We start from the raw sequence: 24,929 nt of genomic DNA, 5'->3' as shown, positions 1-24,929 counted from the left end.
CAAAGTATATGCATATTGACAATGAAAGATATATACATATCTGTAGACTATCTGTCAAATATACACTATGAAGCGCCAATTTACAGCTCAACATTTAATCATAGAATATAATTCACATCAAGTGTGCAAGAAATAGCATTTTCAATTAAATATAAATGTTCAAGGTACAGTGTGAAGACACTATCGGATTAGTGAATTATTGTTAAATCAGAGTTCACACAGTAGTGATCACAGTTTCTTGATTTCCTTGTTTCTTTTCAGAACTTGAATGAATCGATAAATGCAATGCTAGCTTTGAGTTTTTTGAATGTCAGAGTTTGTAGTCAGTGATTTGGAACTCTTGATCACTATCAGCTGTCTAGTGTTTAACGGAACACAGGCATTCCCTCATTTGCATAATTCCGTTACAGGGATTCTAGAACCTGTTCTAGAACATAGAGTGTCACAGAGGGCACCTGGCTTTGGTCTCAGAATGCATAGGAACACTGGGAAGCAACAGTTGTTAAAACATCTTTTGACAGACAAGGTGCTACTCGCTGTCTGTGTGGAGAGCTGAATTGTGTCAGCATTTGAGTTTATTTACAGAAACAAATATTGAAATTCCTGCTCTCATAGTTGTTATCTCCGATTTCTGGAAAAGTGGGAACCCATTGGGTTATTGAATACAATATTTATTCTCTTCTAATATTGACCCTTTCACGGATAAATATCTCAAAACCGAGATGGCCGACAGAACGCCAGTCAGACGCAGTCAATCTTTAATATCTTTCCAATCCTTCTATGAAGAGCAACTCTTGCAGGTAAGAAAATGTGATATCAATTAACAACTAAGGAAGGAAGGAGGAAGTTGTCCAAGTATTGTTTTATATTGGGAGGAAATTACGATTAATCTTCTGTCCACAAAATCTGACATCATGCATCACTGGCTATATTTCAACTACAATTCATACTACCACTGCTGTCTGTTGTTGTTGAAAAGACGTAATCTACAGTAACCTTTTTAGCTGTTGTAGGAGCCACATATGAAGCCATTTCTGTGTTTGTTAAGATACATGTTTTTTGAGTCACTATAGGTGGTGGGCGTGTCATTGCATTGGGGTGGTGACGTTTGTGCTTATATCCGGTTGCTTTTACCTGTGCAGGTGGCAATAGATGGGGGAGTGAGCTAGAGAAGGACAATTTTTGTTGACCGCACGCACTCACGCAGGCACATACAAGGAGATACGTACATTCATATGGAATATTGCATTTTTGGAAAGCAAATAAAAGGTCAAACGCATACTGTGTTGGAAAGACTGAGTTTTTGCGTGTCCACAGTGTTTTTTCTCTTGTTTAGTCCCTCGCGGCACTTGGTTTAAGATTACTGCCGCAATATTAAGTCAACAAAAAAGTTTGTACCACAGCGTGGATCTACGGAAAACGAAGATATATACGGAGATTCCTAGGATCGATCTGGACGCTGTGGAATTAAAAGGAAACATTGTGTGCTGTGTTCGCAGCTGTATTGGAGAGCGGATTAAGGAAACTTCAGCGTACTGCCGGGAGGATAAAGAAGGAACTTCTTCATTCATGCTGTGTAAATGTTTGTTAGAACACAGTGTGAATAGGTTACTGCTGCGTGTCCATTGGGGACTGACTTGTTGCTTGCGTGTGTTGGTTTGTGCCGCTAGAGGTTGCTTATTATCGGCAGCTGTGATATATTGAGCGTTCGGCTGAGTGGATTGGAGCTTGTGTTGGTGCATTCATTAAAACATTAAAAGAATATGTCAATAAGTGGAGCAAATTCAGATGTCAATGTGGCAAAAATGGATGAACAAAAGAGAGAGTCGATACTCACAGCCAAGGCTTTGGCAAATAAAATGGAAAAGCTTCAAAAGGAACGTCAATCAAAGGTTCACAAAATGAAAAGTGTGATTAAAACAATGAAGGATCTCATGCAAAGGGATGACAACACTTCACAAATACAAACTCAACTTGAGCATTTAATTCAACTGGTTAATGAAACCACCCTGTTACACAAGTCTGTAATTCCTCTTCTTCCTGCAGACGAACAGGAAAAACAAAATGTATGGTTTGCCAAGACACTGAAATGCAATAATGGATTTATCGACGATGTCAAGCAATGGCTTTCTGAAACTGGGAGACAACCGAGCAGCACCATTGCACATGTTCCCTCAAATGAGATATCTGATAAACACCAGCAAAGTATGTCTCATGTTTCAAAACACTCTGGGAAAAATGTTGAAACTTCCGAAGCACAAGATGAAATAAAACCAAGCGACAGTGTTTCAAACATAGGAAGCATTGTGTCTTGCAAGCAGAGCTCTGCTGGAACCAGGTCCAGTGTTTCAGCTACATCATCATGCATCAAAGCTGAGGCTGACATGGCCGCTCTCATGGCACGACAAATGTTACTAAAAGACAAGCATGCATTGGATGCACAAGAGGAAGAGCTCAGGAAACAGAGGGAGGAACTGGAAATGGAAGTGGAAATAGCCGCATCAAGGGCTAAAATGAATGTGCTAAGACGCTCTGGAAGGTCTCGTGCTGCAAGTAACGCATCTGTGAGTCCCAATGGCATGAATTCTTATTTGGAAAGGGGACGAAAGGAAGCCACACTCAGTGCTGGAGCAAAAACATTTGTGCCTGACACAAACAGGCCTACAGGTGGCCAGTCTGACACACAGTTTTCGCACAGAGAACATGAAGTAGCCAATGGACATCTGCAACATCAAGCCACAAGAATCTCAGAGGCCAATATACATCAAAGTTCAACACAATCACATCCACAGTTACAGCACCAAAGCAATCACCCAGCAGCACTGGCACCAAGCAGCAGTGCTCAGAACCCATTACTTAATGTCTTAGAAAGACAAAATGAAATAACATCCATGTTGGTTCAGCAACAGTCTCTTTCTTTTCTGCCTAAAAGAGAAATTCAGATTTTTGATGGTTCTCCATTTCAATACCAAGCATTCATAAGAGCTTTTGAGCACAGCATTGAGGAGAAGACTCACAATCCTAAAGACCGCCTGTATTTTCTCGAACAGTACACCAGGGGGCAGCCTTTGGAGCTTGTCAGAAGCTGTCAGCATATGGCCCATGACAGAGGATATGCCAAAGCAAAGGCTTTGCTACAGGAGCATTTTGGTAATGCACAGAAAATAGTTTCAGCTTACATGGAAAAGGCTCTTTCATGGCAGCCAATAAGAGTAGAAGATGTGCGAGCTCTGCAAGCTTACGGTCTCTTTCTGAGAGGATGCTGCAATGTCATGGAAGAGTTGGAATACATGTGTGAGTTGAACATGCCTAGCAATATGCTAGCCATCATAAAAAAGTTGCCCTACAAATATAGGGACAAATGGAGAACCCTGGCCTATGACTTACAGAAAAGGCAGGGCCGGAGAGCTACATTCACTGATATTGTTAACTTCATTGAAAGACAGGTGGATATTGTGAGTGATCCACTGTTTGGAGATATACAGGATACTCCACCAGCAGCCAACAAAGATGTGAGGAAAGCTACATTTGAACCTCGTTCAAGGATGAGGGGAAGCAGCTTTGCTACTACTATTACGACAGCCAATAAAGTGGAACCTGGAATAAGAATGAAGGAGAGAGGCTCACTAGATACAAGTGTTTGCCTGTTTTGTGGAGGTGGACATACACTGGATCTGTGTTTTCAACTGGAAAGAAAGGCTCATAGTGAGAAAATCGCTTTCTTGAGGGAACATGGTGTGTGTTTTGGATGCTTGTATATTGGGCACATGAGTAAAGACTGCAGGAAACGCCTCTCGTGCAAAGTATGCAGTCTGAAGCACCCAAGCATACTTCATATCTACCAGAAAGAGAAAGAAAATGACACAATGCAAGCTAAAGGAAAAGCTGTGAGCAGTGCTCTGATCTCCGTTCAGTCCAGTGGTCTTACAGGGGCCGGTGAGCCAGATTGTACTCTCTCCATAGTGCCCATTCAAGTAAAGTCTAAGAAGGGACATGAAACAATCATAACATATGCCTTCCTGGATCCTGGGAGCTCAGCATCATTCTGCACGGAGCGGCTGATGAACAAACTGAATCTCAGGGGAAGAAGAACAGACATTCTCCTTCGGACAATGGGTCAGGAGAAAATAGTTGGAAGTCACATTGTTTCTGACCTGCATGTGGCTGGATTAGACAGCAGTCATTATTGTGAGCTGCCTGACACCTACACCCAGAAAACTATGCCAGTTCATCGAGGCAACATTCCTCGTCAGAAAGACCTTCAGAGATGGCCACACCTGAAACATGTAATGATTACTGAGATTGATTCAGATGTGGACCTGTTGATTGGAACTAATGTTCCTCAGGCACTGGAGCCATGGGAAGTTATTCGGAGTGTAGACGGAGGCCCATATGCAGTCAAAACTATGCTGGGTTGGACTGTCAATGGACCTCTCAGAGGAGACAGGAGTAGTGAAATGACTTGTGGACAGCCAGATGTCACTGTCAATAGGATATCTATTGCAAACCTTGAAGATCTGTGGAAGCAGCAGCTAAAGGCTGATTTCCCTGAATGCAGTCAGGATGAGCAGATGGGGCCGTCAAGAGAGGACTGTCACTTTATGGAGTACGTCACAAAGTCTGCTAAGTTGATGGATGGCCATTACTGTATTGGCTTACCTTTAAGGAAAAGGGATGTTAGTATGCCAAACAACAGGAGAGTAGCAGAACAACGTACACTGAGCCTCAAGAGAAGGTTTGATAAAGATGTTTCATTTCATGCTGATTACACCGCTTTCATGAATGACATCCTTTCAAAGGGCTATGCAGAGAAAGTGCCAGTTGTGGATCTGGAACGCAGTGACGGCAGGGTATGGTATATACCACACCACGGTGTATACCACCCAAAGAAGAAAAATATCAGGGTCGTATTTGACTGTGCAGCTACATTCTAGGGAACATCGCTGAATGCGCAGCTCCTACAGGGACCAGATCTTACCAGCACACTGGTTGGAGTTATGACAAGATTCAGAAAGGAACCTGTTGTACTCATGGCAGACATTGAAGCCATGTTCCATCAGGTTCAAGTACCAGCTGAGGATTCGGATCTGTTGAGGTTTCTCTGGTGGCCAAATGGAGATCATCATCAGAACTTAGAAGAGCACAGAATGGTTGCACATCTGTTTGGAGCTACATCGTCGCCAAGTTGTGCTAGTTTTGCCCTTAGAAAGTGTGCAGAGGACCATCGGGAGCAGTTCAGTCCTAAAGTAATCAACACTGTCCTGCACAATTTCTATGTTGATGATTGTCTAACATCAGTGGTTTCAGAGGAGGAGGCAGTGGAACTCTATCATGACCTTTGTGCACTTTGTGCTCAAGGGGGCTTTCATCTCACAAAGTGGATTAGCAACAGACGTACCGTGCTTGCTGCTATACCTTCAATGGAGAGAGCGAAAGAAGTTAAGGATCTGGACTTGGATAATGACACACTCCCTGTGGAAAGAGCATTGGGCGTACAGTGGTGTGTTGAGTCAGATGTCTTTAAGTTCAAGATCATGATCAAGGACAAACCCATAACCAGAAGAGGGATCCTTTCCATGGTCAGCTCAATATTTGACCCATTAGGAATATTGGCACCTGTGGTCCTATCAGCCAAGATGATTCTTCAAGACTTGTGCAGAAGAGAACTTGGTTGGGATGATATTATACCAGCCTCAGCTGCACAAGAGTGGAACAATTGGCTGAAGGAGCTCTGCAATCTCGAAGAGTTTAAAGTTGACAGATGCCTAAAACCGGTGGATTTTGGGGAAGTGACCTCTGCTCAGCTACACCACTTCGCAGATGCAAGCGAAGACGGCTATGGAACAGTGACTTATCTGTTATTACATAACATTAAAAGCACAAGTGCACTGTGTTTTCATTATGGGAAAAGCTAGAGTGGCCCCATTGAAACCAATAACCATCCCTCGAATGGAATTGACGGCTGCCGTGGTTGCAAGTCGTATGGACAAGATGTGTAGGAAGGAGCTGCAAATGCAACTTAAAGACTCCATCTTTTGGACTGATAGTACTTCCGTACTGAAGTACATCAGTAATGAGACATTAAGGTTTCGAACCTTCGTCGCAAACAGGGTTTCAAAAATACGCAGCGTATCAAATCCATCTCAGTGGAGATATGTTCCCACCGCAAGCAATCCTGCCGACTGGGCTTCCAGGGGAGTCAAAGTGGAAACACTCCTGAAAGATGACACATGGGTGTCTGGACCTCAGTTTCTCACTGGACCTGAAGAACAGTGGCCTGGGAACCCTGATGGCTCTGAAATGGCACCAGAAGACCCTGAGGTCAAGATAAGTCTGAATGTGAACGCTGTGCAGGTTGAAGAAGAGATGGATGCTGTAACCCGATTGATCAATCACTTCTCTTCTTGGATCCACCTGAAGAAGACAGTTGGTTGGATCCTTAGGTTGAAAAACCTGCTGCTGTGCCTTAGTCGGAAGAGGAAGCAATTGAGTCTGACTCTTGCTCAGTCTGGCTTGAATAAGGAACAACAAGACCGAGAGATGAAAAAGGAAATGCAGACTATCAAGGCTCAGGTGGTCTCCGGTTTTCTTTCTATTGAGGACCTCCGGAAAGCTGAGAAAGAAATTATCTGCTTTTGCCAAAGAAAAAGGTTTCCTGATGAAATTAAAGGCTTGCAAAAGGGAGAAGGTGTGAAAAGGACTAGTCACATCTACAAGCTCAACCCAGTACTTGAAGATGGTGTTCTGAGAGTGGGAGGACGTCTCAGTAGAGCAGCAATGCCTGAAGAATCTAAACATCCTGCTATATTGGCAAAAGATCTTCACATTTCTGACATCATTCTACGGCAAGTACACCAAGATGTGGGACACGGTGGTCGTAACCACATGCTATCTAGCCTGCGACAAAGATACTGGATTCCTGGTGCTAGTGTGGCTATAAGGAAAACCCTGTCAAAATGTGTTGTTTGTCGGCGACTAAATGGAGCTCCAGGAATGCAGCAGATGGCAGATTTACCTCGAGACAGAGTTTCTCCAGATGAACCTCCATTCACTCGTGTTGGAGTTGACTATTTTGGACCTTTTGAGGTTAAGCGAGGAAGGAGTACAGTTAAAAAGTACGGTGTTCTCTTCACATGCTTAACAGTAAGAGCCATCCACATTGAAGTAGCTTCATCCTTGGATACAGATTCCTTTGTTAATGCTCTTCGACGCTTCATCGCAAGACGTGGACAAGTACTGGAATTACGCTCAGATAATGGAACCAACTTCGTTGGAGCTGAGCGTGAATTGAGAGAGGCAATAGAAAGGTTGAATATTGCTAAAATCAACAACACCCTCCTTCAGAAAGGAATAAAGTGGACTTTCAATCCCCCTACTGGATCCCATCATGGAGGAGTATGGGAAAGGTTGATCAGATCTGTGAGGAAGGTTCTGAATTCCAGCCTGAAGGCACAGAACCTTGATGAAGAGTGTCTTCACACTGTTCTTTGTGAAGCCGAATCCATCATCAACAGCCGTCCCATAACGAGAGCATCCACAGATCCCAATGACTTGGAAGCACTAACCCCTAACCATCTTTTGCTGCTAAAAACCAAGCCATCTTTTCCACCTGGACTGTTTCATAAAGAGGACATATATGCTCGTCGAAGATGCAAACAAGTTCAGTACATCTCAGACTTGTTTTGGAAACGATGGATTAAGGAGTACTTGCCTCTACTCCAGGAACGACAGAAGTGGTCAAATGTCAAGCGCAACTTCATACCAGGAGATATTGTGCTCATAGTCGATGACTCAGCACCTCGCAATTCATGGCTTACAGGAAGGATTGTACAAACCATTCCAGACAGAAGAGGACTTGTACGTCAGGTGCGAGTGAAGACAAAAACTAGCTATCTGGACAGGCCTATCACAAAGATCTGCCTTCTACAGGAAGCAGAAGAGCCGTGAGGAAATTAAGTGAACTTCATAGACCTTGACATTGACATTTTTTCCGATTTTTTATTAAGTGATAGTAAAGATCACTCCTTCATAGGCTAACAAACTATATCTTTTTTATTTTATTTTCTATTTTTTGCCTAAAGAAGAAAAGGACACTTTGACAAGGACGTTTTATCCTTAAAAGTTTTTTCTTGATTGTGTCCTACATAATTTTCCAGTTGTGTAATTATTATGTTGATATAATTAGGGGCCGGAATGTAGGAGCCACATATGAAGCCATTTCTGTGTTTGTTAAGATACATGTACACAAAAGTAATAATTTCCTGAATAATCTGATGAAACAGTGTTGATATCTCCAATACATACAGACAATGCTGGGCTGCATTAACATGGTGTTAACAAAGAGGTTGAATGATAATATGGACACAACATAGAATTATATTTTTCTTTTGGTCTTTTGGTTTTTCTCCTACCATGTTCTGAACAATGAAGTAAATCCCAGATAAAGTGTTCGTTAAAGGCTCTTGAACATATTATAAGTGAATGTATATAATATTATGTTAAAAGTCTGTGCATATGTTTCTTGGCTTAAATTATGTCAATTTATTGCTGATCATATTGTTAATTTTCCCAAACAGCAAAGCTCTCAGTCCTTTTTTGGCTCGTGGCATGCGCCGAAGTTTGCATCTGCACATACAGATGTTGTGCAGGGTCACAACAATGGAGAAGATCTTGCCATGTCTCCTAAATCCTCGCTGCAGCCTCTGGATCAAGTTCTTCTCTCCGCTGAGGAGGAGATCAAGAAGCAGAGCCTTGAGGAAGTTTCCTTGAGGGAAGAAATTGCCAAGATGGCACTGAAGCAAGTCAGCACCTCTAAAGCCCTCGAAGAGCTAATGGGCTTTCAGACCCAGGCCAAGATGGAGAAGGAGGAGATGGTGTCAAAGTTAAATCAGATGGAGGAGGACTTTAATAAAGAGAAGACAACTTGGTCGGGTCTGAGCAGCCAACGGCTGGAAGAAATTAGTAGCTTAGGGACGGAGCTGGCGGTTGCTCGGTCACACATCGACCACCTGAAGGAAGAAAATGCCAAGCTGACGATGAAGAATGACAGCACTTCTGAAGCCTTCAAGGAGCTAAAGGGCCTTCAAACCCAGGCCAAGATGGAGAAGGGGGAGATGGTGGGGAAATTAAATGAGGTGGAGGAGGACTTGACAAAAGAAAAGATAAGCTTAAGAACGGAGCTGTCGGTTGTTCAGTCACACATCAACCACCTGAACAAAAAAAATGCCAAGCTGACGATGAAGAATGGCAGCACTTCTGAAGCCTTCAAGGAGCTAAAGGGCCTTCAAACCCAGGCCAAGATGGAGAAGAGGGAGCTGTTGGGGAAATTAAATGAGGTGGAGGAGGACTTGACAAAAGAGAAGACATGCTTGAGGACGGAGCTGTCGGTTGTTCAGTCACACATCGACTACCTTAAGGAAGAAAATGCCAAGCTGACGATCAAGGATGACAGCACCTCTGAAGCCTTTGAGGAGCTAATGGGCCTTCAGACCCAGACCAAGATGGAGAAGGAGGAGATGGAGGCTAAGATAAATCAGATGGAGGAGGACTTTAATAAAGAGAAGACAAGCTTGAGGACGGAGCTGTCGGTTGTTCAGTCACACATCGACCACCTTAAGGAAGAAAATGCCAAGCTGACGATCAAGGATGACAGCACCTCTGAAGCCTTTGAGGAACTGTTTGACCTTCACACCCAAGCCAATGAGAAGAATGAGGAGATGGAGGCCAAGATAAATCAGATGGAGGAGGACTTTAATAAAGAGAAGACAAGCTTGAGGACGGAGCTGTCGGTTGTTCAGTCACACATCGACCACCTTAAGGAAGAAAATGCCAAGCTGACGATCAAGGATGACAGCACCTCTGAAGCCTTTGAGGAACTGTTTGACCTTCACACCCAAGCCAATGAGGAGAATGAGGAGATGGAGGCCAAGATAAATCAGATGAAGGAGGACTTTAATAAAGAGAAAACAACTTGGTCGGATCTGAACTGCCAACGGCTTGAAGAAATTAGTAGCTTAGGGACGGAGCTGTTGGATGCTCAGTCACACATCGACCACCTGAAGGAAGAAATTGCCAAGCTGACAATGAAGGATGACAGCACCTCTGAAGCCTTTGACAAACTGTTTGACCTTCAGACCCAAGTCAATGAGGAGAATGAGGAGATAGAGGCCAAGATAAATGAGATGGAGGAGGAATTTGAAAAAGAGAAGACAAGCTTAAAGATGGAGCTGTCAGATGCTCATTCAAACATCGACCATCTGAAGGAGGAGCTCTTGGATAGCAGAAGAGAAGCAGAGAGAGAAATCACATTTCTTCAAGAAAGTTTCAGCATTCAGATACAGGACAGTTCTGCCACTGTGGATCACTGGAGAGAGGTGGTCCGAGGCACAGAGGAGGAAGCTGCCACAACATTAAGGGAATCGAAGGAAGCGTGGCATGGGAGATTTAAAGAGCTGGAAGAGAATATTAAATCAAAAGGAGATCTCATCCCCAGCTTGATTGATAAAATGAGAGCATCTGCAGACAGTCACGAGAGCCAGAAGAGCGTTGAGAGTAAACACGAGGCCCTGGAAGAAACCTACGAGACGGAGCTGACGGAGAAGGAGAACAGCGATCAAAGAAGAGTGGCAGAGATGGTGAGCAGGAACAAACTGGAGAAGTTGTTGCTCCAAAAAGAAGCAGAGGGCATATGTAGGACCAGCGCACTGGAGGAGGAGATCCAGCGGCTAATCAGAGAGAAAAGGCAGCTGCAGTTATGACTGCTCTACTTTCAATTCACATTTTAGGATATTATATTAGTTTGAACATGAGTAGGTGAAAACAGCTACAGACTTTATGCTAAGTTAAGCTAATGTTGCAGTTTTAGCTCCGTCAAAAACAGGCATAAGTATTGAAGTCTTGGGGAAAATGCAAATAAGAGTATCAAACAAATTCCCTCTTTAAAAAGAACTAGCTAGGCTAGCGGTTTTATCCTACTTACCCCCTTTTGAAAACCAGGGCTTTTTTATCTAAAGACATTATAAGCATTACAGAAACAATTTCTTTGGAAACAGCAGCGATGACTTGGGTGTGAGAAGTTTTGATTTGGGATTTTTAAATGTACTGATACTGTATAGGTTTTTGAGGTTGTGGCTGGTTCCACCTACTTCCAGAATGTATGCTAAACTTAGATAGTCTTGCAGTTCTAGCTATTGTGTTAAACACAGACATGAGTGTACAATAAATATTTTCATCTATCTCTTGGAGTAGAAGAAAATATGTGGTATTCTTATCTGATGCTATTATAAGCAGGAGGACACAATTGTTTTCCTGTATTCAAATATGTTTTCCCAACACCTCGGTTAGGGTTTAAACACCCTGATATCTTCCTTAAGATGACATCTGTCTTTCAACTTTACAGTTTTTAAAAGCACAGCCGATAGTACTCTGTGAGTTTGATAACAAACGAAAATGTTGGACCACACTTTCACTGGCTAGCTGTATTCAGATTGCTATTCAATTCATTTAAATCAGAAAGCAAAAATATAATACATACTTTTTTCTTCAGATGCTTCCCAAAAAGCCAAAAAAGAAATGGTGGAAGAGACGACTTCATCTCAGGAGGCGGCTACATCGAGCCACAGCTAGTACCTCCAGAGACGGGCTCATATAACACTGTTAATGCAGCCATATTATACTACTATTGCACTATTATTACACCCATATCACACACATATTACACCCACATTACACTGTTATTGCACCGATATTACTATTTTATCGCACCCTGTTACAGATGCTGTTTGTCTGCTCATTAATCTGCCTGATTGTTTTTAGCTGTGTGTGGGATTATGCAAATGAGCTGTGTGGTTGCCCCAACATCATTGGCTGCCATCTCCTGGTCCACTTCCGAGGACACTGATTGGAGCACGCCGGGCCCGACGTTCTCCAATCCCTGTGCAAGCCCAGCGCACACCTGCTGGAGAGGACTACAAAGCTGGGGACAATCATCACTCTGGAGGCTCTGTTGAGTGAACAGACGCCTCTCGCATTTTGCTCATCATTCTGTGGTTAATCTGGTGTGTTTATCTCTGTGTGATATTGTGTGTTAGTAGAGTGTAGAGTAGGTTAGTTAGTGTTTAGAGTATTGTTAGGATTTGTGACTGTTGCCTTTAGGTTAGCTGTGTGTTTTGTGTAGACTCCCTTTGTTAGTTGTACCACTCTTGAAGTGAGGTTTTGTTTCGTTCAGTATTTAGTATATTAGTATTTATTTTACCTGTATGCCTTTAGACTCCTTTTGAGTCCTCCCTTAGTTTGGTTATCTGTCAACCTGTGCCCTTTTGGCCCTTTTGTTTTTTCAATGGTAGGAAAGAAGTTAGTGGCAGATCATTACAGCCAGGTCAATTTCTGACTGAACGGGTATCTCAGGGGCCAAAAACATGCATTTAAAAAAGTTTTCAAGTAGAAGATGTACAGCTTACTGTCAGGATTCTTATGATTTGTCACGTTTGTAGTTTTGTATGTCTGTTTATGGGTATTTTCCTCCTTGTGTATTGTCTGGTCCTTCTTCCTGTGTTTCCCCCCTGTTGTTAGTGTCCCTGGTGTGTCTGATTGTGTTCACCTGTCGCCCTTGTGTTTGTCCTCCCCTGCCCGGCTGTGTCTCGTCTTGTGATTACCCCTCCCTGTATTTAGTCTGGTCTCGTCTTGTGTTCAGTGTTGGTTCGTCTTTGGTTTGTGAATGAGTTCACCGGTGAGAGTTCTGTTTTGTCCAAGTTATTTTAATTTTATCCTTGAAATAAAGGCTTTTTTCAGCGTTATCTGCATTTGGGTCCTGCTTGCTTCACTCACCGTAACACTTACATGTACCTCTGCACCCTTGGAGATAAAAAAATAACCATTCCTAAAATCAGTTCAGCCTTCAACCTGACCACACTGTCACTAAAACAGGATTCATTTGTGTGAGGACCTCCATCACGGTCAGAAGACACATTTTACAAACATTAAAAAAATATAGGATTAGAGGATCTTTAACTTGTTAATATGTGAATATATGCTTTTTTAGTCATTTGGGCAACATTTAACATAAATAACTAAATGATCAATTAACTATAGAAGCAGACAGCAGTACAATTGTGTGTGTGTGTGTGTGCGTGCGTGCGTGCGTGCGTGCGTGCGTGCTCTATTATCAAATGTCTCTCCTATTGTTTACGGCTTTTGAAGCTTGTTAATGTTTTAACCATTTATTTGATGTAAGTGTTACATCTTCACATTTTGCTTTCACTAAAGAGTTCAAGTTTATTGTCATAGTGTTGAGTTCAAAGAAGTTGAAGATGAATATAGGCATTAAATATGCATAGTCATTGTGTTAGTTTTACACCTCTCGTCTAGCCAGGGCTTTGATGAGCCATCAATAAATCCGTCGGAAACAAGTGATGTTGTGACTCTTTTTTCCAATTGGACGGTCAAGCATGAAGTTCAGCCCTGACACAGCCTTGTGCCTCACTGCGCCAGTATTGTCAATTTCCTGACTGCGCGAAGACATACAACCTACATAACTTATTTTTTTAAAAGCAAGGCCCTTTGAGAGTGTCCGTGGTTGAACCATATTTAACCTTTCTGTGTCAGACCACCCGCCAGTGGCTGGGCCTCTGGACGCCATTCACCACCGCAGTGGCACCGACAAGCTATCCGAATATGATATAGAGCTGGAACGCAGACGAACATCACAATTTATATCCCACGAAACGCAAACATCTTTAGAAGATGTGTTGTGTGCCGCCTCACAAAGGCTCTGTAGGCCACAATGCCACAGCAGCGGTATAAATTATCTTCAGTTAGAGGTTATGGGTTTTATGTAGAGAACATCTACACCATGCTTTTCCCATGATAAAAAAGACAACTTTTCCCAGGTTATATCACACACAGGGGGGCTTGCTGAGGAGCTATATCACTGATTATTGTCATTTTTGATAATGTTTGGTTTGGATAGTGAAATATTAAAAGCATAAAACTATAAGTGACATTTTGAAGTGTATTTGGAAACTCTCTATAGAAAAATAAAACACAAACACTACAATTGTACACGCCACTAATGATTGCATATTGTTTTCTCTGCCATTAAAACTTATTTAAAAATAATAATTTTTTGAAGCCCATGACATATTTAAATGTTTCCCCACAATTGATAAGCAATTAATTGATTAGCAAGAAAAGTGACTTAAGCCAATAATTGATTGTCAAAAATAGTTGCCAATTAACTTTCTGTCACTCAACTAATTGATTTATTTTCATTTGAAGACACATTCAGATGTCAAATGCAGACTCAATCGTTTCCTGCATTTGGTCAATGATTATGAATAAATTAAAAATAAATAGAGATTCAATAGGTTTTAGAATCTTATATGACTAAATTATTCATTACTAAATAAATGGAGCTATTCCAAGAAGAAATGTTGAATGGCAGTCTCCTAATATTTCTTTACTTTCCTACCCAGTCTATGGCACTAAATCCAATTTTGATTTATTAGAGATATATATATTATATAAAATACAGGTAGCAGATTTTTTTATTAAAAAATAAATGCTTTATGATGTCTCAACTAATCGTCTCTGCACATTAGTGCTGCGTACCGGTACGCCGAACCGGTACTGGACTTGTAAAAAGTTTCGGTTCAAGTCCGGTTAAAACCGGAACGTCGGGAACCGGTACTTACGTATATTCTCCTTTTTGTTCTAAACCATCTAAAACCTTCCATAGATCGAGATATTTGCGCTGAGAAAAGACGAAAAACATTGTTTTGGTTTCTGATATGGCGGCCATTACTGAAGTCTCGCAAAATATCGCAACTGCTCGCGAGATCTGTGTGGCGTCAAGGGAAGCTGGCTTAGACATAGTGGACACTGACAGCGTGGGATGCTAGTTGCCATATTTGGTAGTGTAGCTTACTGACAGCGTGGGATACTGGTTGCCATATATGGTAGTGTAGCTAAGCTAACTCCTAAACACAATGCCGCGGTGCTTTAAATCCAGTAAGGTGTGGGACCATGTGACGAAACTGCCGCTAGATACTGCGAAGTGTAACCTGTGCGGGAACGTGATCAAGTGCGCTGGGGGAACATCGAAGATAGCGAGGCACTTGAGGAGAAACCACAACATTGAAACAACTCCACATGCGGCCTCAGCCACATTGGCGGCGATGTTTGGCGACCAAAATAACAACGATCGAGGTAAGCTGAACAATACTTTTTGGAGGATTTTCAGTTCAGGAAATAGGCATTCTTAGCATTATAGCAAGATATACTAAATCAAATCAAGTTTTATTTATATAGCACATTTATAAACGATTTTTGGTCGAGCCAAAGTGCTGTACATAAAATAAAAATAGCCTACAGTAGAGACACTTTACAGCAAATACAACAGCACAGATTGTTCAGAATATCAGTATGAGAAAAACGACACCCTCTATCCTATTACATACTAGTAGTAGCATCGGTCCGACTAGCCGACTAGGGCGTTTATTCAGCGTCATCTTTTATTATTATTATATATATATATATATATATATATATATGTATATATATATATTATATATTAGTATTATCAACTGATTCTTAAATACAACATTTTTTTTAAATCATGGCAAGTTTGCAACGATAGGTATTATGAAATCTATGATAGTCTTATTTATTTTGCATGATCACCTGGCAAGATAACTAATAAACAAGTAATAATATATTAAAGATTGCTTATTTCCTTTCTTATTTACACAGTAACCCTGAGAAAGTAGGACTATGCTTTGGTTCAATTGGTTAATCAATTTTATTTTGCTTTCAGCCCAGGCCCAACCTCCACGTGCCCCACAGCCCCCACCTGCGTCCCACACTGCCACTACTGGGACACCTGCCTTACCATCACTATATTCATTACCGTCAAGTTCCACTTCCACTGTGGCCAGCACTAGTACTACTGTAACGCCTTTCACCTTGGCAAAGCTTACCAAGATGCCTGCAGAGAAACAGCATAAGATAACCGGCAGATTGTGTCATTACATTGTAAAATCACTGCGCCCATTCTCTATCGTGGAAGACACATACTTTCGGGCATTCCTAAGCGAGCTGAACACATCCTACAAAGTCCCAAGTCGTGGAGAAGTATCAGAGAGGTTCCTCCCCAAGATGTACGAAGCAGCCCTTCTCAATCTCAAGACTGAGCTGCAAGAGGTGGAGTACGCGGCCTTGACTGGAGATGGTTGGACATCTAGGGTGGCTGACCATTACTTAACACTGACTGTCCACTACATGAAAGGCTGGGAGATGAAAGTAAGAGTCCTACAAACATTGAAGGCAGAAGTTTCCCAGACAGGGGACAACATCGCGGCCGAGATTGGACAGTGTTTGGAAGACTTCAGCCTCAAGGGCAAAGTAGAGGTAATGACCACTGACAATGCAAAAGCCATGGTCAATGCTACTACCAGTGCAGGGATTCCACTGTCTCTAGGATGTTTTGCCCACACTCTGAATCTTTCCACACAGAAGGCCATGAATGTGCCAACTGTAGGCACAATGCTAGCTGTCATCAGACCTCCCATCATATTTTTCCGCAACTCATATGTTGGCAAGATTGTGCTAAAGGAGAAACAGAAAGCGCTGGACAGACCATCTCACAACCTAATCCTGGATTGCAAAACCCGCTGGAACAGCTCTTACATGATGGTCGAGAGATTTGTGGAACAGTACCCAGCAATAGTGGCTGCATCATTCGATGAGAGACTTAAGAAGAAAGACAGCTTTAAGAAGCTGCAACGATGCACAGAAAAGGACATTGAGAGGATGGAACACTTCCTGGAGGTGATGAAGCTCCCTTACATGATAACTGTGGCCATGTCATCTGAGAAACGCCCAACATCAGGACAGGTGCTCCCCATGATTGACAAACTAGAAGTCCATCTGGCTGTAAAAGAAGAAGATGAGAAGTTCATCAAAGACATCAAATCAGCAATCAGGAATGATCTATCTACCCGGTACCAGGATAATGCAAGGAGAGAATTCCTTCAAGAGGCTACCGCCCTAGACCCCAGGTTCAAGGGTTCCCCTGTTGTGACTGTGGATGTGTGGGATCGGATAACAAACAAAATCGAAGTTGCCCAGGCCCAAGTACAGGTGAAGAAGGAAGCTGAGGAGGGGGGTGCTATGCCACAGTTGCCACTACAGGTCAAACAGGATGGTCTTCGTGACACTGACACACCTCCTCCTGCTAAGAAGGCAAAGCTAACAGCCATGGAGGAAATATTCCAAGATGAAGACGATGTCATGGTGAACCACGTTGAGCCACCCCTGCCTGTCCAACTACGTATTCAACATGAGATCCTGAAGTTCAAATGCATGCCAAAGCTGAAATCAACAGATGATATTATTGCTTTCTGGGGGGGGAAATCTGATGAGCTACCATTGCTCAGTAAATTGGCAAGGAAGTACCTGATTGTTCCTGGTACGAGTGTACCAAGCGAGCGTGTCTTTAGCACTGCTGGTGATATAGTGTCTGCCGAAAGAGCAACACTTCACCCAGACAATGTCAATATGCTGTTGTTCTTGAACAAGAACACATAGACTTGTACTACTCTTGCATATTGAGTCTTGTATGTACATCACTATATATGTAGTTGTGTTGTGTAGTTAGTAACACATGTAGAGTTGTAAAAAATACATGGTGTAGACACAAGTTGGAAAGGATCACAATAAACCTGACGAGTTTGAATTTGAGTTGATTATGAGTTTATTTTCAATTGATAATTAGCTCACAATAAGTTCACTTTGGTCACACAACTTGACACAAGTCCGGACTTATAAGTCCGGACTTGAACCTGAACCTCTGGACTTGAGTCCGGACCTGAACCTGAATGGGAGTCCAGGTACACAGCACTACTGCACATGTTTGCAAACGTTACGCAAACAGGAGTAAGTAGGATGGTGCATAATACTGTAAACCAGTGTGTGTGTGTGTTCATTTCAATAACACAAGATATGACCATGTGCAATTGTGTGGCTCATGTTTGTGTGTTCAGTTTTTGTACCACAATGCAACAGTCCATCCTTCCATCAATCTGCTCCCGCTTATCCGTGGTCGGGTCGCGGGGGTAGCAGTTCCAGCAGAGAGCCCCAAACTTTCCTTTCCCTGGCGACATCAACCAGCTCTGACTGGGGGATCCCAAGGCGCTCCCAGGCAGCGAAGAAATATAATCCCTCCACCTGGTCCTAGGTCTACCCCTTGGTCTCTTCCCAGCTGGACGTGCCTGGAACACCTCCCTAGGGAGGCGCCCAGGTGGCATCCTAACTAGGTGCCCAAACCACCTCAACTGGCTCCTTTCAACGTGAAGGAGGAGCGGCTCAACTCCGAGTCCCTCCCTGATGACTGAACTTCTCACCTTATCCCTAAGGGAGACACCAGCCACCCTGCGGAGAAAACCCATCTCGGCTGCTTGTATCCGCGATCTCGTTCTTTCGGTCATGACCCATCCTTCATGACCATAGGTGAGGGTAGGAACGAAAACGACCCGGTAGACAGAGAGCTTTGCCTTCTGGCTCAGCTCCCTTTTCGTCACAACGGTGCGGTAAAGCGACTGCAGTACCGCTCCCACTGCTCCGATTCTCCGGCCCATCTCACGCTCCATTGTTCCCTCACTCGTGAACAAGACCCCGAGATACTTGAACTCCTTCACTTGGGGTAAGGACTCATTCCCTACTTGGAGTGGACAGTCCATTGGTTTCCTGCTGAGAACCATGGCCTCAGATTTGGAGGTGCTGATCCTCATCCCTGCCGCTTCACACTCGGTTGCGAACCGATCCAGTGAGTGCTGAAGGTCGCAGACCGATGAAGCCATTAGAACCACATCATCTGCAAAAAGCAGTCGTACAATCCTTAGTCCACCGAACTGCAGACCCCCTCCCCCACGACTACGCTTCGAAATCCGATCCATGTAACAATGCAACAGTGTGCTTGAATTATATTTTTTAATCAAATCTTGATAAAAAAGTGTAATTACCGATAACTCAACAGCAATATATAATAGTTACATCACTCTTTACTTTTATTACGCAGCACCACTCTGTCAAAGATGCCTTTAAAAGACAGATATCCAACAACCAGAGCGTTACTTGGATTATAACTGGAGTGTAATCACTGAATTGTAATCCTTTACACTAATTATTTCTAAAAAGTAAAACAATTACTGTGACAAGTTAGTGACTCTGAGGTATGAAGTAAAGCCTTACTGCCCAACACTGCACATGAATACACTCTGTTATTCTGCTTTTAGAATCAATGTATTGTTGGTTTTACTCTTTTCATGGGATTTGTTGACCATAACAAACGAAAAATGTAATAAAAGCAGATTATCCTTAAATGCTTGCACAGAGAAAAGAAGTGTGTAATCCATGATCCACGCCTCGTTGTGAAAGTGGTCAAATGTTCCAGTTTGATTTTAATTCATCAGTCAGTTGCTCTCTCTCTGTCTTTTTCTCTCTTTTTTTATCACCGTGCTGCCTTGTCATGACCTTTGCAGATTGACACTCAGCAGTCCCAGATGACCACAGGACTGCGAGACAATCCCAGTGGGTTAATAATTACTCCCAGGCCACAGTGAGGGAAGCTTGATCCCAAACACGGCACAGCAAGGCATGGGCAGCCCGCCGCACCGCTGATAGATGAGCGACAGCTACCGTGGCGTCTCTCAGTTGTGTGTTTTGAAAAGCAGAGTAGGCAAGATACCTTCAAAGTGTTCCCAGATTTGCACAATTGTCAGAGTACAAAGATGTTGGGAATGAGTGGGAATGTCTGAATATAGGTTAATAAGCGACGGCACAATGGAAAGGAATTTAGGGCGTTAATACCTTCAAAGTGTTTCCAGTTTCGCACAATTATACACAAGACATTGGGAATGTGTTGGAGGCACATTAGTAAGGAATCTAAAGATACTTTTATTGCTTTGCATCATCACAATTTTCAGGAGTTTGGTGCTAAAATTGTCCTGAAGTACAAATCAAACACTGTGAAGATCTGACATATTAGTGTTAATATTAAACTGGTTAAGTGGAATGAAAAAAGTGACATTTTTCCTTTGCTGTTGTGTATGTGCATGTGTGTTTTACGGAGAGAATACTGCATGGAGATATCAGAGCTGCATGGAGATAAAAGTACGACAGAGATAAAGTCCAGCAGAGAGAAAATGACAGAGCGACGCAGAAGCAGTGAGGCAGAGGCCGTGGCTTTTCTCAGAGATGAACATTAATAATACGAGGAGCCACAATAGAAGCCCTGAGATCAGAGAGATCACCTCCATTGTCCCGCCATCTCCTACTGACGCCGACCGCTCTGCTGAAGGAAGAATAACAAGAATAGAGGAGCATAACCTGGCCGCTCTCCATGCCCCCCTTTTAAAATAATGGCCTGCGGTCCTCTGTGGTCTATGCCTTTTAAGAGTGTTGTTTAAGACGTGATGTGCAGGGATGCAGAGGTAAAGGCCTCTTTTAAGCTCAAAGTCACCACTGACTCTGATCTCTGTCTGCAGACTTTGAGACATATTGCTAATTCACCACGGCACTATAAGAAAGTATTACTATTAGGGCTGTCAAGTTAACGCGTTAATAACGCGTTAACGTAGTTTCAGAGCGCATCGAGTTTAAAATACCATCTACAAGCTGATGCTGACAGAGAGAGAGAGAGAGAGAGAGAGAGAGAGAGAGAGAGAGAGAGAGAGAGAGAGAGAGAGAGAGAGCGCACACCCTACGTGTATTGTTGTTGTTAGCATCTGGTGCTAACAACTTAGGAGGGGAGGGATTTTGTCAACTTTAGAGACCCGATGTCTCTAAAGTTCTATCTTTAGAGACATCGGGTCTCTAAAGATAGAACTCCTCCCACTACGAACCTATTGCGGTGAGCATGTTGTAACTTCCGGTTGTTGTTGTTGTCATCTCCGGGTATCCCGTGTGCCTGTTCTGTTGCTGATAGCTCATTAACTTAACTTAATCGATCGTTTTAAAACTCTTGATCACGGCAACTGCCTGACGTTGTAATCACACGTTACTACAGCTTAAGCACTCACAACTCTCCTTCTCTTAGCGACTGTAACTCCACAGTTGCCTACACTCTTTTCGGGTTTGCTAACGGTAGCTACTTTAGCTTGATAACTAGCCATGGCTCTTTCCCCACCCTCTGGTGCTATTTCCTGCTCTTCCTGTCTCATTTTGGTTACTTCCCGGCCTCCTTTACTGGTAAGGATACATGTGTTAAATGTAGTATAGTTGTTAGGTTGGAGGCGGGAATCATAGCCATAGAAGCCCGGCTCCGCATCTTAGAAAGTAACTCAACTAAAGTACAGCCAACCTGATCTCACCAGAATGCGTGACTCCACCACGACTCCTTAACACCACAATGCGTGGTGGAGTCACGAACTTTGTTACATTTGCGTGTCGGCACCACGCAAACAACCCCAATGTAAAGTGAATGAGGCTCCTTTGTCGTGGTGCACACACGCATTTCTACAACGTCCCGCAGTGAGCTTTTATTCTATACAACGTTTTTTAAATCTACTTTATAGCGTGTAGTAACTCACGGGAGGCTTCTTTTATTTTATTTGTATTCATAATTATTTTTATTTTTCGTCAGAATGTAAAAATTACATTAGTTACGAATTTGTGTTCTCAAAAAACAGTGCATTGTGTGTAATGCAACTGTGATTTTTATTAAATTAGTTTGTTTTTAAGGAAGGCCAGAGCTTCAGCTGTGTCAAATAGATTGTTCCCTTTAGTTAACGTTATTTAAAAGATAATTATCATGTCTTGTATTACGAGCGTCCATTCCCATTGGATAACGGAGAATTTTACACCCGGAAGTAAGTAGCCTATTCTCCTTACTGTCGATTGATTTTACAGTGATATCTGCACTACTCATCGACTAAAAAACACCAAATTGTCCTTGTTAATTACACAACATTGATTGGTTTGAATTGTGTACAATGCTTTTGTATTTTCCCCCTTCGATTCGGAGAAACAAATATTTTTTAGGAGTTTTTGGACGGCAGAAGACACTACACTACCCAGAATCCTCAGCTATCGTTTGGGACTACACCATGAACCCCGTGATCAGCCCTCAAGCTCTTTGATTGGTTGACCTCCAACTGCATTCCATATGAAAAAAAACGTTTCGTAAAAGAGAAAATCATACTTTATTCAGCAGTGCTTGCTTTACTCTTTGATAGTCATCACATGAATGCATTGTAATAAATGATTTGGCTGCATTAAATATTACACATCTGTCTTAGTTCTTTATTTATCTACAGAGATCGGGCATCAGCATAGACCGGAAACTATTCTTTTACCGTTCTGTTTTAATTTCACAATAAAGTTAGTAGTAATATTTTGTTTTGATATTATTGTTTTTTATTAACTACTAGACGACTGGGTCATGTTAAGACCATCTTTTTTTGGTTGCTATGAATTTTTTCCATCGCTTTTGTGTTACAAATATCAAAACAATAACAAAATAATATTCGTCGTAAACTAAACCGGAAACAGCAGTATATCTTATTTTGTTAACACTGTAAACTTGACAGCTTTTAACCCAAACCACCTACTGGTTAAAGCACGTTATTACACGTTTAGAGTAATTGCAATGCAGGAAGATTGTGTTGCTTTTTAATGACTGTTTAAAATGCCTTTTTCTTAATGTCTTTCATTTTGTAACGCACTTTTGAATGTGTTATATTTTATGAAAACATTCAAATATTAAGAGTACATACAAAATAGTGGGAAAGTAGAAGGTCAATTATATAAATATAGAATAGAAAATATCAAGAAGATACTCAAATGATATCTAGAGTAAAACAGTTTAGTGCCTGATAGGAGGATGTGCTAACTAATAAGGCTTTATTTAAAGAAATGTGCAGAATACGACAGTGTAATGGTGGAGGTACACACATTGATAGATGTCTTGTAATGCACTGTTGATGAACCTGTGACCTAAGTTTGTCATTCATTGCATAACTACGCTATTGTGTATATGATATGTCAATAAACCTTAGAAAATCTTGAAATCTTGAAAGGGATGTGCAAAATAGCAATTATATACAGTCTTTAATGAACTATTAGAGAATAACGAGTAATGAATATGCTTTAAACGGATCTGCAGATAAATATTTAGTCTTCTCAAGCACCAACTATCAAATATCTCGCCTGATTGTTGGCACTTGACAATCACCTTCACTGAATTTCATTCAGGTGTAACTAAAGTCTGATTTAAGGCTTGTTTATATTTCACATCATTAATCCAAATCTGTAAAGTAACTAAAATAAATGTAGTGGAGTAAAAATACCAGGTTAACCTTAAAGAAAGCCCTCAGGATTATAAAAGACCACCATCACCCCAGCCACAAACGGTTCTGTCTGCTGCAGTCTGGCAGGCGGTACCACAGCATTCGGACTAAAACCACCAGACACAGAGACAGCTTCATCCCACAGGCCAGAAGACTATTAAACACCTGAATTTAGAAATAACATTCATCTGGCTGCTACTTAGAAATTATTTATCTAATATATCATATTCCAATCACTTGTATATAGACTCTTATTGCACTATTTCACTATTTTTTCTGTGTATCTGTTTTATTGCGTAGCACTGTTGGAGGAGCCTGTGACCTAAGGGGGGGAGGGGGGTAGGACACGTTCGATTCCTGTTTTGAATAGTGTGCCGTCGATGGGTTTCATTCCATTTCAAAGTCCTTTTGGACGCTCTGTGTGTAAACGTCGCGCATCCAATCACAGAGGTTGAGGACTGATCACGGGGTTTGTCAAGCTAAGCACATGGTGTAGTTCCAAACGATAGCTGAGGATTCTGGGTAGTGTAGTGTCTTCGGCTATCCTAAAACGGCGAAAAAATATTTGTTTCTCCGAATCGAAGGGGGAAAATACAAAAGCATTGCACACAATTCAAACCAATCAATGTTGTGTAATTAACAAGGACAATTTGGTATTTTTTAGTCGATGAGTAGTGCAGATATCACTGTAAAATCAATCGACAGTAAGGAGAATAGGCTACTTACTTCCGGGTGTAAAATTCTCCGTTATCCAATGGGAATGGACGCTCGTAATACAATACAGAGGACATGATCATTATCTTTTAAATAACGTTAACTGAAGGGAACAATCTATTTGACACAGCTGAAGCTCTGGCCTTCCTTAAAAACTAACTAATTTAATAAAAATCACAGTTGCATTACACACAATGCACTGTTTTTTGAAAACACAAATTCGTAACTAATGTAATTTTACATTCTGACGAAAAATAAAAATTATGATGAATACAAATAAAATAAAAGAAGCCTCCCGTGAGTTACTACAAGCTATATAGTAGATTTTAAAAACGTTGTATAGAATAAAAGCTCACTGCGGGACGTTGTAGAAATGCGTGTGTGCACCACGACAAAGGAGCCTCATTCACTTTACATTGGGGTTGTTTGCGTGGTGCCGACACGCAAATGTAACAAAGTTCGTGACTCCACCACGCATTGTGGTGTTAAGGAGTCGTGGTGGAGTCACGCATTCTGGTGAGATCAGGTTGAGTAAAGCCCATGTTAGCATGTGCGGACCGGCAAAAGGTAGCTCCTCTTAGCCGTCCCCCGGCAACTCCCGAGCAGCAGGGAGACTGGGTGACTGTTCAGAAGGGGCATAACGCGAAACCCGCAGGTCCCCACCAACCCGTTCACGTATCTAACAGATATTCCCCACTCAGCGAGACACCCGCTGAGAAGCCAACTCTGGTTATTGGTAGCTCTATTATGAGCCACGTGAATTTAGAGACCGAAGCCTCCACAGTCACATGCATTCCGGGAGCCAGAGCGGGCGACGTTGAGGCGCATCTTAAACTGCTGGCTAAAAATAAACATAAATACGGTAGGATTGTT

At 42.2% G+C, this 24,929-nt stretch overlaps 2 protein-coding genes across 2 annotated transcripts; both read left to right on the top strand.

The window, feature by feature from the left end:
• The first annotated feature begins 444 nt into the window (after nt 1-444).
• LOC117460160 (putative leucine-rich repeat-containing protein DDB_G0290503) lies at nt 445-12,448 on the top strand. The gene is made up of 3 exons (XM_071205700.1): nt 445-800; nt 8,577-10,634; nt 11,546-12,448. The coding sequence occupies exons 1-3, from the start codon at nt 723-725 to the stop codon at nt 11,648-11,650; spliced, it is 2,241 nt and encodes a 746-aa protein (XP_071061801.1). The 5' UTR covers nt 445-722; the 3' UTR covers nt 11,651-12,448.
• A 2,695-nt stretch (nt 12,449-15,143) lies between these two features.
• LOC117460132 (E3 SUMO-protein ligase ZBED1-like) lies at nt 15,144-17,711 on the top strand. The gene is made up of 2 exons (XM_034101381.2): nt 15,144-15,204; nt 15,812-17,711. Exons 1-2 carry the CDS (start codon nt 15,174-15,176, stop codon nt 17,581-17,583), a joined length of 1,803 nt encoding a protein of 600 aa, XP_033957272.1. The 5' UTR covers nt 15,144-15,173; the 3' UTR covers nt 17,584-17,711.
• Nucleotides 17,712-24,929: the final 7,218 nt, after the last annotated feature.

This window comes from Pseudochaenichthys georgianus, chromosome 15, assembly GCF_902827115.2.
Source record: "Pseudochaenichthys georgianus chromosome 15, fPseGeo1.2, whole genome shotgun sequence".
Classification (NCBI taxonomy): domain Eukaryota; kingdom Metazoa; phylum Chordata; class Actinopteri; order Perciformes; family Channichthyidae; genus Pseudochaenichthys; species Pseudochaenichthys georgianus.
Note: the sequence above shows the minus strand (reverse complement) of the source record. Positions and strands in the feature narration are given on the sequence as shown.